This window comes from Phoenix dactylifera, unplaced genomic scaffold, assembly GCF_009389715.1.
Source record: "Phoenix dactylifera cultivar Barhee BC4 unplaced genomic scaffold, palm_55x_up_171113_PBpolish2nd_filt_p 000257F, whole genome shotgun sequence".
Lineage (NCBI taxonomy): Eukaryota > Viridiplantae > Streptophyta > Magnoliopsida > Arecales > Arecaceae > Phoenix > Phoenix dactylifera.
Window position 1 is genome coordinate 615,507 of NW_024067750.1, and position 15,694 is coordinate 631,200.

The following is a 15,694-nucleotide window of genomic DNA, read 5'->3' on the forward strand; positions in this document are numbered from 1 at the left end:
AACTGAAATTGCAGCAAACATAGTTAGCCAAAACTTGAAGACCTCGCCTTGGGCTCGGTCGGACCTACAGATCTAAACTCCGAACCACGCACTCCGAACCCGTATCCATCCCTTCCACCGTGGCCGCCAGAACGAGCCCCGCCTCCATTAGCTTCCATAAGACAGTGTCATCAATTGCCGCCTCCCATCTCCGTAAGCATGAGTTCTAGGACGCGAGATGTGGTGGCACCCGTGAGGCTTTCTAAATTAGTATCGTGTGAAAAAAACAAGTATAGATAGAAATTACTATGATTGGTTCATCTTTTCATAGACAAAACTTGGACTTACAGTCCCATAAGATCCGTTCACGATTACGACATCCATCTCTAGAAAGGCACGTATCTAAGTTCATTCAATATTACACATACTGATGGCTGTTCCATTTTGAAGCTTGTGCCCAGAATCTGATTTCATGGTCACACAGTATTTTGATAAAGATATGGAGCATAGCTTTTCTTGGTCAACCACAGCAGCCATTCACTTCCATCGCCAGGAATTGCGTTCCAACATCAGGTGAAGGATGAGCAATAACAGCCTCGCCTTGACCACCTCAGGAAATTGGAGAGCTGGAAATGATCATGGAACGTCCTCATCGTGACCAAAGCTGGAACCGGAAGGTAAGAATACTGTCTATATATCTCTTATAAGCACCAAAGAACTCTGACGTCAATCTATATGGTGAGGAATGGGTGAGCGGTGGATCCTATAGCTTAACGCAGTACGCACTACCAAAAGCTCGGTTTCACGGTTTTTAATCTTAAAACAAGCATTCTATACTTTCCTTGAATTTAGAATTAAAAATCTACAAGTTAATAGATGGGCTTTGGTTGTTAAAGTAAAATGCAAAATAATAATATAATTAGTACCCCATTGGTATATTTTTTTACTTCGTTTTTTTTTAATCCGTACTTTTTGTTTCGAAATGAATAATGTGGATCTTGGTTTATTGTTAGATGGTAATCTATTATACCTCATAGTTATGGAGTAAAAAGGACAACATATAAAATCATGAAACATCATCATTTAGTTATCCAACCTTGAGCAATTTCGATCAGCTTTCCATCACAACCTTACTCCCCGACGTGGATCCTTGTTCTTGATGGTGATGTTGAGGATAAGGTGAAGTGAAATAGTGGCATCTGGGGTCAGCCTCAGAGCCGAAGGACCCTGGCCTAAGCACGAGAAGTTCAAGAAAGCTATGAAAAGCCTTCCTCATCTTCACATTGTACCTCCAATACTGATTTAGATGATGACCAAGGAAGATCTACGAGTCGATGCTTCAAATGTAAGGAGATAGGCCATACAGCATCATCACATCCAAAATAATTTGCATATATAACCAAAAGGATTATTGAAATGCCATTGAAGGATTTCAAAAACTACTGAAGATGTTGAACTTGTTAGATACGCAGATGGAGAGACCCTTCATGCAGTGCTGCTCAATAACTACCCAAACAGGAGACATTTTTTGCCGCGCCAATGCTAAGCGTGTGATCAGTTTTGTGTGTGATCATATCATCGATATTGGAAACACTACCAACATCGTCTCTAATGAATTGGTTCGAGCACTCAAGGTAAAGATCGAGACCAAGCCTCCTCCATATCATTTAGCTAGTTTTAACGAGACGTTCACCATCACCGAGCAATAATTCATCACATTCTCCAATTGGGAGAAACTCTGTTGATCAAGTTTTTTATCAGATATTTCACTGTCCATTTTCACTCATAGCAAAGGGGAAGAGTAGTAACTATATTCCCTCCTCATCAAGCTAAAAATTGCAAAAGGCATCCGACTTCTTGCAATTCTTGGCTTGTTCCTCAGTTTATGCTGTTCGAGCACACAGTCAACTGGCTTCGCAAAGAGAGAGAAGGCGGCGGCGGATGAGGAGACTGCAAGTATCAGAAATGGAGACGGTATGATAAAGCATAAACAAAATTTCCACGAAACTATAATCCCCGTTGCAGACCACCATCCTATACATGAAAGCAGGTATGATAGAGCAAAAGAGTGCAATAATGGGAAACAGAACAAACATCAAATACCAAAGAAAGCTTTCACAAAAAAAAAAAAAAAGCAAAAAGAAGTTGCCTTATGAGTGTGATAAATATCAGTATATCCTATGAGACTCCATGGAAACATAAGTTGTCCATCATCTATAACCCTTTCGGAGAGCATTTCTTTATCACTATATAATTCTTGTGGCTATAATGTTAAGCTTGCTCAAAACGTCAATTTGTGAAACAAAGCACCCTCTTTATGCACTTAATGCAAGCCCCAAAGTGATTACATAACTCAATACATCAATCTCATCAAAATCCAGCTTTCAAGTCATCTAATGTCACGGCAAATCTATCGCTTGTCTGTCAAAACTCCTCCATATGAGTTGCCAAAACACGTGATGTATAGATTTCAAATCAACCTATTATGTTAGCTTAAGGGAACATAGGAATACAGTCTAACAAAGAAGTAGAGAAAAAATGTTACGAATGACAAAAGAAAAGCATGACGTTTGCATGCAATGTCAGTACTTACAGGGACACCAGGTGGGATTTCTGGTTTAACTAGCCTATGTGAGATTTTAGAAAAAAAAGGATAATGTTGGAGATATCTATGCATCACCCATACAAGAAACTATGTATTCTGTAATATTGCACCCACATTGGAATCTAAAGAAGGCTGCGATGAGGGGAAAAGTCGAGAATTAAAAATCTTATAGGATAAACAATTTGATATACACTAGGAAGATGAACAATAACAACTATTATCTTACTAAAAGCAGCTGGTGCAAATACTAAAAAACAATTGAAAAAAAAGGAGACTATACTACTATAAATAAACAGACCAATGAGTGTTAAATTGATTAGGCCAGTGGGCCAAGGATGAGCTTATGCCCCATCTCTTTAATCTGTGGCGTACACTTATTCTAGGAATAGACTTTGTTTATAAATCTACAATAATCAGAATTTAATGGAAATCTATGCAAAAAAAAGAGTTTAAAACCAGTGAAACTTGAGAAAGCACAATAAAATTGTTTCATGGCAACATGTATCAAAAGTTGAGGCTTTAAATAGAAATCCAAGGCCATCAGATGCTCAAATTATGACATCTTCTTTCGCTTGTCTCAGTATAGAATGACAACATATGAAGAACTTCTAATATCTGCACATGACTTAACACAGAAACATGCAAGACCAAATTATGAACAGGCTAACATAGGGCAACTAGTTCATAACAAAGATATTTGCATCATTAAAATGAAGTGCCTGAAGTAAATGAAAATATTAATGAACCACCAAAATAAATCACTGTTCAAGTATGGATCTTGAACCTTCATCAACACCATGCAGGCTTATGAGGATCTGAATCATCACCGCTTTATCCTAATTTCCTCCTATTTCGATTTTATCTGCCCGAAACATTACTCCAATATGAATCATAACTCATGTACTACTAGTGCCACTCCAAGTATTCTCTCACAATTGAGATACATTTGATGTCAACAAAATGTCATACCAACTAATCCTCGACAATCTGTAACTGCAAGTCATCCATGATACATGTGATGTCGCCTAAGACTTCTAGGCATCTGAAAGCCTCAGATGCCTAAATTATTAATCTTAGTGGGTTTTCACAAAAACACCCACACCATATTAAATTGTGTTTTAAGGATCCATGTTATGCTGGAGAGCTCAACTGATCACCTTGAATTCTGACCCATGACTCAATATATTCCAAACATAAGCATGAGCAGAAAACATTATTCAGTTACGTTGACAAGCCCAACGAACTCTGAAAAAGGTAGTAAGGTTCGCTACTGAGTTGTCCATATCATCTTGGAGTCCAAATAGAAGAGGGTAAATGAAGTGTCTTTGATACAGCATCATAATTGACCAATCAGATTAGTTCTACCAAGGAGAAGCTTAATGAGAGAGAGAGAGAGTGTGTGTGTGTGTGTGTGTGCGTGTGTTCATATGATTGGGGAACAATTTTTAGGTTCAGAATCTTCAGAAAGCCTTTTGGCACAACATACATAATATCCAAGGGAACTCCTTTCCTCAGTCAATTTCTATTTAGGATAATATTTGTTATGATAGTTATTCACAAATTACCCTAACCAAGGTGCAAGTTGGAGTTCAACTGGAACATAAATTTATGGTTTGCCAATTTTCGTTTTAAATAAAGGAAGATTAATGGCATTAGACGTAGGGTTGTCAAGTGATTCTGAGAAGCTTGATTTCAGACTATATTAAACTTGAATCATGCTCAGCTTCATAACGCTTTAAAATATTATAATGTATGATAATATAACATAGTATTAGACAATCATGGCATCTAATTCTGTCTGGATGCTCCCTCCATGGAGATTCAGATTAAAATTAATTTTGATGGAGCTCGAGACTGATTACCCAAAACAGCATAGATGCAACTGTCATTAGGCACTTGGAGATAGAGTGATCTATGCCAGGCACTGCAACTTCTAGGTTGAGAATATGGCAGGTAAAGAACTCAGAGAAGCTCCAGTTGGAGGGTAAAGATGACCTTGGGTTCAACGAGCATCGAGCATGAAAGAAAAAATTTTCCCTGTAATAGGTGGATCGTGGTAACAGGGGAATGCCCAGTAATAAGTTGATTCATAGCTTAGCTATCAATTTTGAGGAACCTGGCAATTTAGTGATATATGTAATGTATGTATGTATATGTATATATATATACGCACGCGCGCACACATATAGACACAGCTTACACAAGTGTGCTGCACAAGTTCATTTCTTATAGTAAATGCATTCCAACAGGAATACATTAACACATGGAGACAGAATCGTAGCAACACAAATCTTGGGAGAGCTAAAGCACTGTATATCACGTGCATATAAAAATATTCAGTAGGTTTGGAGTTCTTTACTGGACTTTTTTCAGCCTAACAATGCCACCATCAAATGGAAGACTTAGTCAAAGCTCTAGACTAAAAGAACTTATATGAGCTTGATGTGTTCAGATCATAATATATTGTGAAATCTACTTATAAAGCATCAAAAATTAAAGTATGCGTCAGCCAGTGAGATCTTTTATATAGATTCAGGTTGAACTCAAGCAGAAATCGTCAGATATGGAGGACTTCTTTGACCAATTTCTTCACAAAATGACAAGAATAAAAGAGATATTTGCAAACTTCAACATAAAAGAATATCGATTGCATGTTTCATTCTTTCACTTTTTGATGAATGTACAAAGTTTCCTAAAATGACTGACACAACAAACTAAAAAAAGAGAACTAAGTAATACACGTGATGTCTTAGACATCACTGAGACTATTATCAGATATAAATCAGGATATTACCTTGGTGATCTGGCACGAAGGCACCTTCCACATGTAACAAGCTTCAACAAAGACTGTGGTTTCCGTTTCCTGATTCTCAGATTTGAGAGCTGTAGAGACAATTTATAAAGTGAATAGCAGGCTCATTATGAAAAGGTGACTGCACACACACATATTACAACTAAATTACATAATGAAAGCTACAGCAACTTCTTGTTTTCGGCATCCCTCACAATAAGAATCTTTTAGAATTAATTTGCCTAATGATAAAAAATATAGATGAATAAATATTCTTTCTATATTAATTACTTGTACAAAGATATCAATTTATGTCAATGGCCATCGTAACCATATTAGACACCATGTATTTATATGAAGCACCGACATTCCAGGACCTTGGATTCTCTGTTATCAGGGTGGTATTACCCCCCGCCCGTGTAACACGCACAATTGGACCGCCTGGTGGGCCCACGCGCACATCAACAAATACCAAGCCCTTTTTGAACCAGGCGTCCTTCAATTTAATTAAATACTGACTACTGGTAAGGAAAGCTAGACTGCAGCTTTTAATTGCAGGTGTGATTGAAGATGCCGTTTAAAACTAACAAGAAAGTAACTTGTTATCATCCATAACAAGCACATCAACCTTGTTCTACGATTGTTAAAAAATTCGCACTCAGGAGAAGGGAAGCACTATGCATACAAAGATGCAATACATAATATTTCAGTGCAATACCTTTGCTCGAGTTATCCTAGAAGCTTTCCGGCAGAGTAAGCATCTCGATCTGGGCTCCAATCTCCTGTATGTTTAGGGTAACTATCAATACAACCAAACAAGCTTGTTCCTTAAAGTACAGTTCAGATAATACATTAACCAAACACCTTAAATGCGTAATGGATATATAGAACACATTGCTCAGTAAATGTGTGGGCAGCATTCCTTCAAGTGCATAACATCCTAGCATAGTTCCAACTTCCAAGTACAGTTTAAAAAAGGCACCCAAAATTTCCACATAGAAGGATGAAATTCATGATGATTTAAATTTTTCCACCATTTGTTATGACATGAACATTACTGGAAGAAATAGTTAAGAGTGTAGCCTTTTATACCTAAATACAATACAAATATGGTAAAATGCTGTTCATTACTTATTATTTTACACATTGTGTGATTCTATGCATGTATTGTACGCATAAGAGTGAAGTACAAGAGTGAATACATATGGACTCTTTATGTGATGTCTTGCAGAACGGGTGGTGATCAAGATCAGACTGAACATCAAACTTAAAAGAAGCCTGATGCCTTACCAAAGAAAAAGGAGCCTGATCAGTTAGAGCAGCAAATTAACCAAGCAGTTCATGAACAGCTTGGGCCCAGCTCAATAGTACTCTCTCTCTCAGCCTCCCTCCCCTCCTACCCACCCATCAGAAGCTATCAAGTGTCAATACACAAGGAGTCATTCCTCTTCTACGCTCTAAGTAAAGCATACAGAGAAATTCCAATCAGAAGCTCAAGAGGAAAAGAAACAGGCAGAGAGGAAAAATAAGGATCCCAAGTAATGAATGGGATAAGGTTGTGGAAAGCTTGATGTAACAATCAGATTGGATGATACAAAGGCAATAAACAAGCACAGAGAAGAAGGATGTTGGACCTCAAGCGGATTAGCTAAGATTTGATATAAAGATCGGATCTAAGTATATGACGTGGAGGAAAGCATTTAGTTCTTGTGCCTCTCAAGCATGTGCATTAATCAAAGCGGAGGCCTAAGATTGAGAAAATGCAGCCTCACAAGTGGAATTTTTCGGTTTAGGATAGAATTTTATAATCTAAGCTGGATTTGATGGGTTGAGCTACTAAACCTTTTATGTAGTTTTAGGCACTGGGGGCAATAGTTTAAATGAATGGAATGTCAGTATTCACTATCACACCCCAATAATACTAAATACTCAACTTTGTTTAAGAATGGCCAATGAAAAATTCTTAACGATATGTTATCTTTGAAATAGAAACTTCTGTTTTTTTTTTTTCTGACTATGCAACTCCGAATAATGTATATCTTGGTTGATATAATGTTTTTCTTAAATCATATAAAATTAACTATACTTCAGTACTCACAATTAGCCTTTCACTTGTGTGAGTGGTAATGGTGTCAAAAAGCCCTTAACATGAAACTCCCTTGCCAGTCAGGTTGAAGAAAAATATCCATATCAACCCATTTATTTATATGGATTATATCCAACCTGCCAATCCAATTAGAGTTTTACTTGTCAACTACATATGTTAAAGCATGAAAAGATCAGCAGGAGTGAACTAGGTTTGAGAATCCAAATAATGTTCACACTTTTTTTTTGTTCATTCTCTTAACTATAAAATGCAAGGCCTCTCTAATCACCCGAACTGAGATTGAGCTAACCTGCAGCTCACCACACTGCAACCACTGTTCTAGGGACCTACACTAGGTAACAAGGGTATGTCCAACCTATTGTGGCCCAATGGAACACAACAAACTCAGGAAGCAAACCTGAATCCGACCGAGTTATAATCAGGTCGGTTTTGGTGACGCGCTTATTTCATCTGTGTTTAGGTGGAGCCCGGGTCAGAACTTGCTGAACCTACACCTATGCCTTAAAATCCCTGGAACCTTATGAATAGCGGCAAAAGACAACACACTGTTTTGATAACTTGCATGGACGACTGTGACCACCTACATGATCAAAAGTATTTTACTATTATACATAATTAGATAAATATAGTCCCATTTTGTCCAGCATACTTCACTTGTTTCACTCCCCCTCCATTAAAACAGGCAAGTACTCAACAAGGAAGGTTGTCTTTACCAAAAATCGAGTATACATAGCAGATAGCTGCAGATTTGGGAAGCCTTAATGGTGTAATGTATCTTTGAATTATCATAAAAAGTTCATGGCCGGGCAACCCGAAGATGCACGGCCAAGATCTTTTGCATTATAACAGTTGAGATATATAAGTATATGTGTGGACGCTGCAGGCAAAGAAATTAAAAGCTATTTGACAAGGTTTTTTACCACAGTTAGTTAACTTGATAGGAAAGATCAGCAGATATCAACTGTCCATTAGCTGAGGGAAGATTGTACACCATTGACAAGTGGATATGAATACCATACAGATTAAATAGTTTTTACCAAAATCAGTAGAAATAATATAAAAGGTGGATTTATCTGATAACTAAGCAGTCTCACAAATAAAATGTTCTTTGAGAAAGTTAAAATAAATAAACAGGTGTTACAAGGACCTACTCATGTCTAATATATCAAAATAACATTCAGGATTATATTATCAGTAGGAGATTTCGTTTTTATTTTTTTAACAGAAACAATTTGTTTGAGAGGATTTCTACATGTCCATGAGACAATTTACAACTACCTAGTGAGAAAGATCCTTTTCATATCTCAACTCCAAATGTGGTGAAAGTTTAATAATATTTTCCACAGAGAATACATATTTCTGATTTTCTATATGGTTTATGATCCAACCTAGATAATTTTAACACAGCAGCTTTAATAGTAAATTTAGTTTCCAACCAATTGTGGAAATGCAGATGGATACAATCAAACCAGACGTATAATGTAATTGCTCTTGATTTTTCTTTTTTCTTATACAAATAACAAAAAAACTATGAGAGCAATCAAAAGATACTATGGGTAAAAACTGCAATTCTGGTACTTACAAGTTTTCTTGTTCAAGCTTTTCAGCAATCGATATTGCTTTGTGTCTAGACCACCCACCTCGCTGTGAACAACCTTCAGCTTGTTGAATGACATGTGCAAGGGATACTTTTCCTCTAACCAAGCTTTGTCTCCGATATTGTCCATCACTTTCCCTACTATGAGGAACCAAGTTACCCTGGTGCTGCAAAGATGAAGCTTCTACAACCGATACACCTCCAAGTGCCATTTTCCTAGGTACTATACTGTTATTAGTTAATTCAACATTCCCATGCTCTAGAGAAGAAGCTCCTGTTTCAATGTTTTCACCATCTGCCATTACATGGGGATCAGAGTCCAACCATCTAGCTTGACTAGAGCCAATCCCTTTAACACCATTTTCTTTTGGAAGCCTTCTGATAGGTTTTTCTGACCCTGGATAAAGTGGACTTTGATTGGTGACAGATTGCCGCCTTGTCATATGATAATTCTCAGGAGCCGGCAAAACATGTTGATTTTGGACATCTGATTTCACATCTTTCCTAGATTCACATCTGATATCAAGTTTTACTCCAGAAGAAAGTACGGATTCAAATGCTTGTAAAATCTGTCCTCTGAACTTCTCAGCTTTGGATTTGTTTATATGAGAGCTGAACAACAATTGCACAGTAGGGGCTGCAAGGGGGAAAGCAATAACATCAATCATTCCATTTTAAGCCACTAAGATTAGAATAGTTTTCAAAGTAATTCAAGAATCTTCTGTTGGAATAAGGTTGACATGGCAAGATGTATTCAGGAATGCTCATGGTGAGGCAAGGAGGACCACAAGAATTATGCAAGAAAAGATAGCATGTAAAAAGGAGAATTTCAACCTAATAGTCCCATATTTAAAATGCTAATCTAATATCACTGTTTTCACAGCTAGCAGACCTTTTAAATAACACCAATAATGGAAAATAATTCAGGATGTGTAGACTAGCTGCAACTGTCTTTTTCCAAATTATAACATCATGAACAAGTTCTACAATTTTTTACCCTTTTGGCAGGAGCCTACGAGCAATGTACCACACAACAGGGGAAAGCCCTCCCACAAATACCCTCAACCCCCTAAACCACGGTGAAGGTGGGATTTGAACCCAGGACTCTAGTAAAACCACCAAGAGACTTTTCCAACTTGGTACACTGGCAACATCAATCAAGTTTTACAATTTTACTAGGAACAAAAATATAACTTGCATGTAGGATATGAAAAACAATGAGGACTCAACAGATCAAATAACCTTAGCATGCAAGAATCTCCTCATAAACTATAGAAACTTCAAAGGCTCATCTCAATTATTTGCTACCAACTTTGTAAATTCTTCTTTGTTGTTCATTGCTTTTACAGCTATATCTCCCACCAGCGGCCTTCTCAAATTATTTTCGCAATCTTGATCCAGCTACATACAGTATTCAAAAAACATTTAGAGTCTTAGACATTATAACTACAAATGTTGTTCCTTTTTGTAGAAATTAAACATGATAGGGTCGAAGGCAGGATATGTAAAGCAACATGTATTTAAGATCTCACCAGCACTAGGCTAACTGAATTTAGCCTACCTTCTTGATACAAAATTTCCTCAGTGTATTTGTTTGAATATTTTCATGTTATTTTCACAATTTTGATCCAACTATCGTACAATATTCAAAGAACATCTCAATATTATAACTGAACATGATGTTTCTTGCTATGGAATAGACGTGATAAGGTCAAACACAGGATATGTGGACCTTGCGAGGATTTAAGATCTTACCAGCAGCTTGGCTGACCGAACTTAGCCTTCCTTCTTGAGATAAAAATTGCCTCAGCAAGCTTGATTGAACACTCTCAAGTACCGCTCGCCAGATCTTTTCATTATCCTTGTTGGTTTTGCCATAATTATATCCTTTACCTGCTTTAGAAGCTCCACCGGACAGCATAAGACTGCATGGAGTGTGCTCACCATGTCCCATTCCACTGAGATGATTATCAATCATCTTACCATTACCACGAACTACATCATTACCACCTATGCTGCTACGACTCCCAATTGCATTTCCTCTTGACCAGTTCCTATCACAAATATGCATCTCATCCTGCTCATTACTAAAATTCCTAGGTTTATATCTGTCGCTGAAGTTGTTTAGCACCAATGGGCTATTGCTGAGACTAGCATCTGCAGAACTTGGCAATATATATTGTTGATCAGGAGCAAGTTGAAGCAGAGCAGCTGTAAGCCAAGTCAATTTGTCATTTGACACCCTCAGCTGTTTTTCAGCTTCAGATAGTGTTTTCAAAGCCTGACGCAATTTTTCCATATCTTTCTTGGGTACTGAAATAATCAAAATTTAAGACACTAATAAGGTGTGCAAACCCTAGAAATTAGCAAGGCGATAATAGTAGCATAGTAGCATGTTTCAGCAAACTGAGTCAAAGCAGGATGGACCTAGTCAGTTCACACAAGAGACATGCTGTACTATCATGTACTGACACTTACTTGCAGCAGAGTTAAGCAGAAGATGAAATCCAATAGTAGCTAAAAAGTAACCCAATATCTGACTTGGAAATACAAAGTTGAAGCAGAAAGAATTTTCACTTACAGGTCAGTCGGCGAAAAAACTTTCTGCGTAGTCTTCCTTGTGTGAATACATAGCTACCGGCAAGGATATCAGTAATGATTGTAGCAAGTTGGGACATTAATGCCAGAGGTTCCACTCCAGTTTCCATTATCTCTCTTAAGCTCTTCACAGTATTCACAGTGTTAGCAGACAATGCCAAATCAAGCAGATCTACCAATCTTTCATCAGACACTAAACCAACCTGGGAAAGGAACAGACAACATTAAGAATGGTTTACGTCAGATACTGCAAAATCAAACTGACTTCTAGAAGTCAAGATTTTACTACAGCAGAACAATGCAGTAACTTCCCTCATTAGGGTAGTTGAAGTGAACTATACACAGCCTCTGATGAATCCTAGTTTCGAAATGTGCCACAAAGGGGCAATGGTTACTTCATCACTTGCCGAACTCAAGCGGTGGCTAAAAGTTAAAACTATGAAGATGAGATCACAATTCTCATATGGGTGTATCACCTCAGTGTACATGAATTATTCATCCTTGAAAATGGTAGACCTGGAAATTATATCTTTCGAACTATCTATGACATAAGATATGACTGCTAAGGTACAAATGGTGCTTTTTGTTCGCAATAACCATATTTACAACTGGAATTCATATCATTCTGTCCTTGGTTCCAAATTTCTCTGTTTCTTCATCATTCAAAATCAGACCATAAGATTCTCATTTAAACTTTTGAAAATTCAAATACTTTTTGATTTTGAATTAGGAAATTCAAATACTGATTATGTTAAGTTTGACATTTTAGTTAGAGGCATATTCAAGTTCAGTGAAATCTATTTGAATTAGGAAATGCAGACGATGAAAATTTTACACCATATCAAGAAGTTTATAACTTAAAACGAAGAGTAAGACAATAGAACTAGGGAAAAACTTACAAGCTCCTGAACAAGAGGAAGAGAAATTCTTTGCCCGAGCAAACTCAGCTGATCAAGGGTCATCTCAGCGTCTCTTAAGGATCCATCTGATCGTGATGCTATGAGTTTCAATGCAGCCTTGTCAATTTCTAAGCCTTCACTGGTTGAAATCCACTGCAAGGTAGAGATGACATCGGAGTCTTTCAGTTTTGGAAAAAGGAACTTCTGGCATCTGGATATGATTATATGAGGCAAATGGTCAAGATTCGAACTGACAAAGATAAAGACCACGTGCCTGGGTGCTTGGTCAATGATCTTCGAGATGACACTCCATGAATTAGGGGGCAAGGTATCACAGTCATCAAGAATGAACACTCTATACTGTGATGGTGATGGCGATAGCATTGCATTGTCAAGAACATCCATTATGCTCTCAAAGTCGAAGTTACCGACTGGCCCCACTTCCAGCACATTTCGACTCTTACCCAAATTATGTGAGATGCAGGAAGCACAGGCATCACAAGGTTTCAGATGCTCCACAGATTGGCAGTTCAAAGCTTTAGCAAACACACGAGCACAAGATGTCTTCCCTGTTCCATGAGGTCCATAAAAGACATAAATCAACCCAACTTTCTTTCTTAAAACAGCATTTGAAAGAGCTTGCACAACTAAGTTTTGTCCCACAAGATCTTTGAAGGTTTTTGGCATGTATTTCTGGGTCAGGCTTCGATGCCTACCATGGCGGCACCCTCTAGATTTCTGCTGATTACCTGACCTTGCCTCAGATGCAAGGTCAGAGTCTTCATGTCTTAAGCCGTGATTGGAAAATATTCCAAGTTCTCCTGAATAATCCCATGCCAAATAAGGACTGGAACCACTATGCTGAGATCCTAATGCTTCCACAAGTAATGGTAGTGCCTCTGAATCAGAGCTTGTTGACGAACTTAAATGATCAGATGCAATTTGAGGCATGTTTGAAGTATTCCCTTGGCTTCGTCCAACAGGGCCTTGAGCTTTTCTCAGCCTTGAATCAGATAGACCACAGGACAAACTCCTTCCTGCCATATCTAGAAATGTTTGACCTCTATCGTGAATCCTCGACCAATTCCATGGAATCCCACATACATGTCTTGGCACCCGCGCAAATTCTAGCTCAGCATCCTCTTCTGATCCTTCCCCCACATAACCCTTCCAATTCATGGAAACTTGAGCTAACGATTTTGAATCAGTAGACATTTTATTGTGAGCTCCTGCACTTCTCGAATCAGTAGAATCACAAGCTCTTCTCCCACCTTTAAACCTGCGCTTCTTCCCCCTGTTCGACCCAGTACAGTGGCCATAACTGCTTGCTTCAGGCTCCTCATGGATCTTCTCTTCGCCTGTGTGCCTCCGATGCTGACATAAGTGAGAAGGATTCCTCCTCTCATCGTCTGTAGGACCCACAACCTCCTCCAATTGTTCTGAGAGAGTCTTAAGACGGGCACCCTGTCCATGGGTAGCCCTCTGGGAGATACGTTTGTCCTTTGTCTCCACCTTTTGGGATAAGTCTTCAGGAGGATTGTCGCTTTCATGTGAAATATTACTCCTTCGACTCCTGCTGTGCTCTTCCCCTTTATTCATTTCAAAATCTATGTCTCTGCCCTCAATTTTGCGATAGCTGCTCGAACCTGCAGCAGCAACTCTTGATGTCGCAACACCAGTAGCCTGTGGTGAGCTTGTGGACAGCCGTCCGACCTCCGTTCGCCCATCAACACCTAGAGATCTCCTTCCACTCTGTGCCCCACCATCCTTTGCCGGTCTCTTAGCATAGCTGCTGCCAACAATGTAAGGGGAAAGCCATGATGAAGGACTGGTGGAGGGATCTCTAAGTGATCTCGACTTCTGAAGGACAATGAGATCCCTCATGAGGGACCTCTCGGCCGGGTTGGGGCTGTGGCGGTGCATGTGGTTCTTCAAGTGGATGCAATTAGTCAGGTGCACGTGGCTGCGGAGATGGTCGCTAATGGCGCCATACTCATCCTTGCTCATTTTTAAGAAAATTCCTGCGCACCGCCGTGGTCATGATCAAAACCTAATCGATTCTTCTTGAGGCACCATAACAACAAACGCATAAATAGCTGTTTCCGGACTCCAAATCGCCATCTTTGGTCTTGGTAATAACAATGCCGAACCGTAGTATGCATTTCATCTCAATCTATTCCACCAACGTCCACGAAATCGAATCCCATATGCCTTCTCCCTTCATAAAAGAGACGAAATAACCCGCCATTAATTCAATCCCTGAATTCTTGAAATTGAAGCAGGCGGCAAGAAAGAATCTTGTTTTCAACTCAAAAAGATCAACAAAAGCCAAAGAAAATTCCGAAGACTCCGCAAGAACTCAAGCTCTATTAAAGAAAAGCTAGCAAAAAAACAAATCATTTTTCTTTAACATGGCCAAAAGATTGAAAAAAAAAACAAAAAAAAACGAAGAGACAAACTCACTTGAAGCTGAAATCGAGAGTAACCCTAGAAGCTACTCAACTCGCCGCTAAACCAGAATCTTCGAAACCGAAATCAAGAATTATCCTGCAAAACGAACACCGAAAAAGAGATCAAAATCGTATAACTTTACGTCCGCTTCCCGTTTCAAGAACAGAAACCTACAACCCCCCATCCTTTCGGATAATTTGAAAGCCAAGAACCATCAAAACAGAGGGAGAAGAGCTCATTCAAGAAGAAGAGCTAGCAGAGCCACTCACCAGAAGAGATAATCGCATACTTCGCATCTCGATCCCTCGGCTCCCTATCCTTCTCTCTTTCGAAGCTTCACATGAAGTCGCGGGCAATTTCCTTCGGAGAGAAACGGAGTCGGTGGGGTGCCGCTGGCCCCGTGCCCGGTGTACCTGTGGGCGGTGCTTTCGCCCGTTAGAACTTTTGCTAATATTTCTTTTTAATCATATTTTCCTCTGATTTAGACCGACTCTTTGATTTGATGCGCTCGTCCCCTTTCTGGATACTTCCTATATCTTGACGGTCCCGATTAAAGGGAATTTTTGGGATTTCGAGGACAACAATATAATGATTGCCTCTAATTAGTTACTATATTTAATTAACTTAAACTGGATTAAGAGTAATAAAGGAGAGAGAAGGGGGAGGG

At 38.8% G+C, this 15,694-nt stretch overlaps 1 protein-coding gene across 3 annotated transcripts; it reads right to left on the reverse strand.

Moving 5' to 3' along the window:
* Positions 1 to 1,344: 1,344 nt before the first annotated feature.
* Positions 1,345 to 15,485, reverse strand: LOC103697730 (protein STICHEL-like 4). Of its 3 annotated transcripts, none has more exons than XM_026801354.2 (9): positions 15,297 to 15,485; positions 15,040 to 15,123; positions 12,577 to 14,794; positions 11,661 to 11,880; positions 10,835 to 11,392; positions 9,065 to 9,716; positions 6,094 to 6,157; positions 5,379 to 5,467; positions 1,345 to 1,929 (listed from the first exon to the last, which is right to left on the reverse strand). In XM_026801354.2, the coding sequence occupies exons 3-9, from the start codon at positions 14,581 to 14,583 to the stop codon at positions 1,884 to 1,886; spliced, it is 3,636 nt and encodes a 1,211-aa protein (XP_026657155.2). In that variant the 5' UTR covers positions 14,584 to 14,794; positions 15,040 to 15,123; positions 15,297 to 15,485; the 3' UTR covers positions 1,345 to 1,883. The 3 variants fall into 3 exon arrangements, with proteins under 3 accessions (XP_026657155.2, XP_008777870.3, XP_026657154.2); XM_008779648.4 differs by lacking the exon at positions 1,345 to 1,929 and adding an exon at positions 2,871 to 3,199 and having other exon boundaries at positions 15,297 to 15,484; XM_026801353.2 differs by lacking the exon at positions 1,345 to 1,929 and adding an exon at positions 2,874 to 3,209.
* Between the last annotated feature and the right edge of the window lie 209 nt (positions 15,486 to 15,694).

Bases quoted from the DNA above. Each gene is read 5' to 3' on its own strand.
- LOC103697730 (XM_026801353.2), bottom strand. From the start codon at position 14,583: ATGAGCAAGGATGAGTATGGCGCCATTAGCGACCATCTCCGCAGCCAC. The intron at 5,468-6,093 runs GTATTGCACTGA...TTGTCTCTACAG, and splicing joins CTAGGATAACTCGAGCAAAG to CTCTCAAATCTGAGAATCAG. The intron at 3,210-5,378 runs GTAATATCCTGA...TTCTGTGTTAAG, and splicing joins CTTCGTGCCAGATCACCAAG to TCATGTGCAGATATTAGAAG.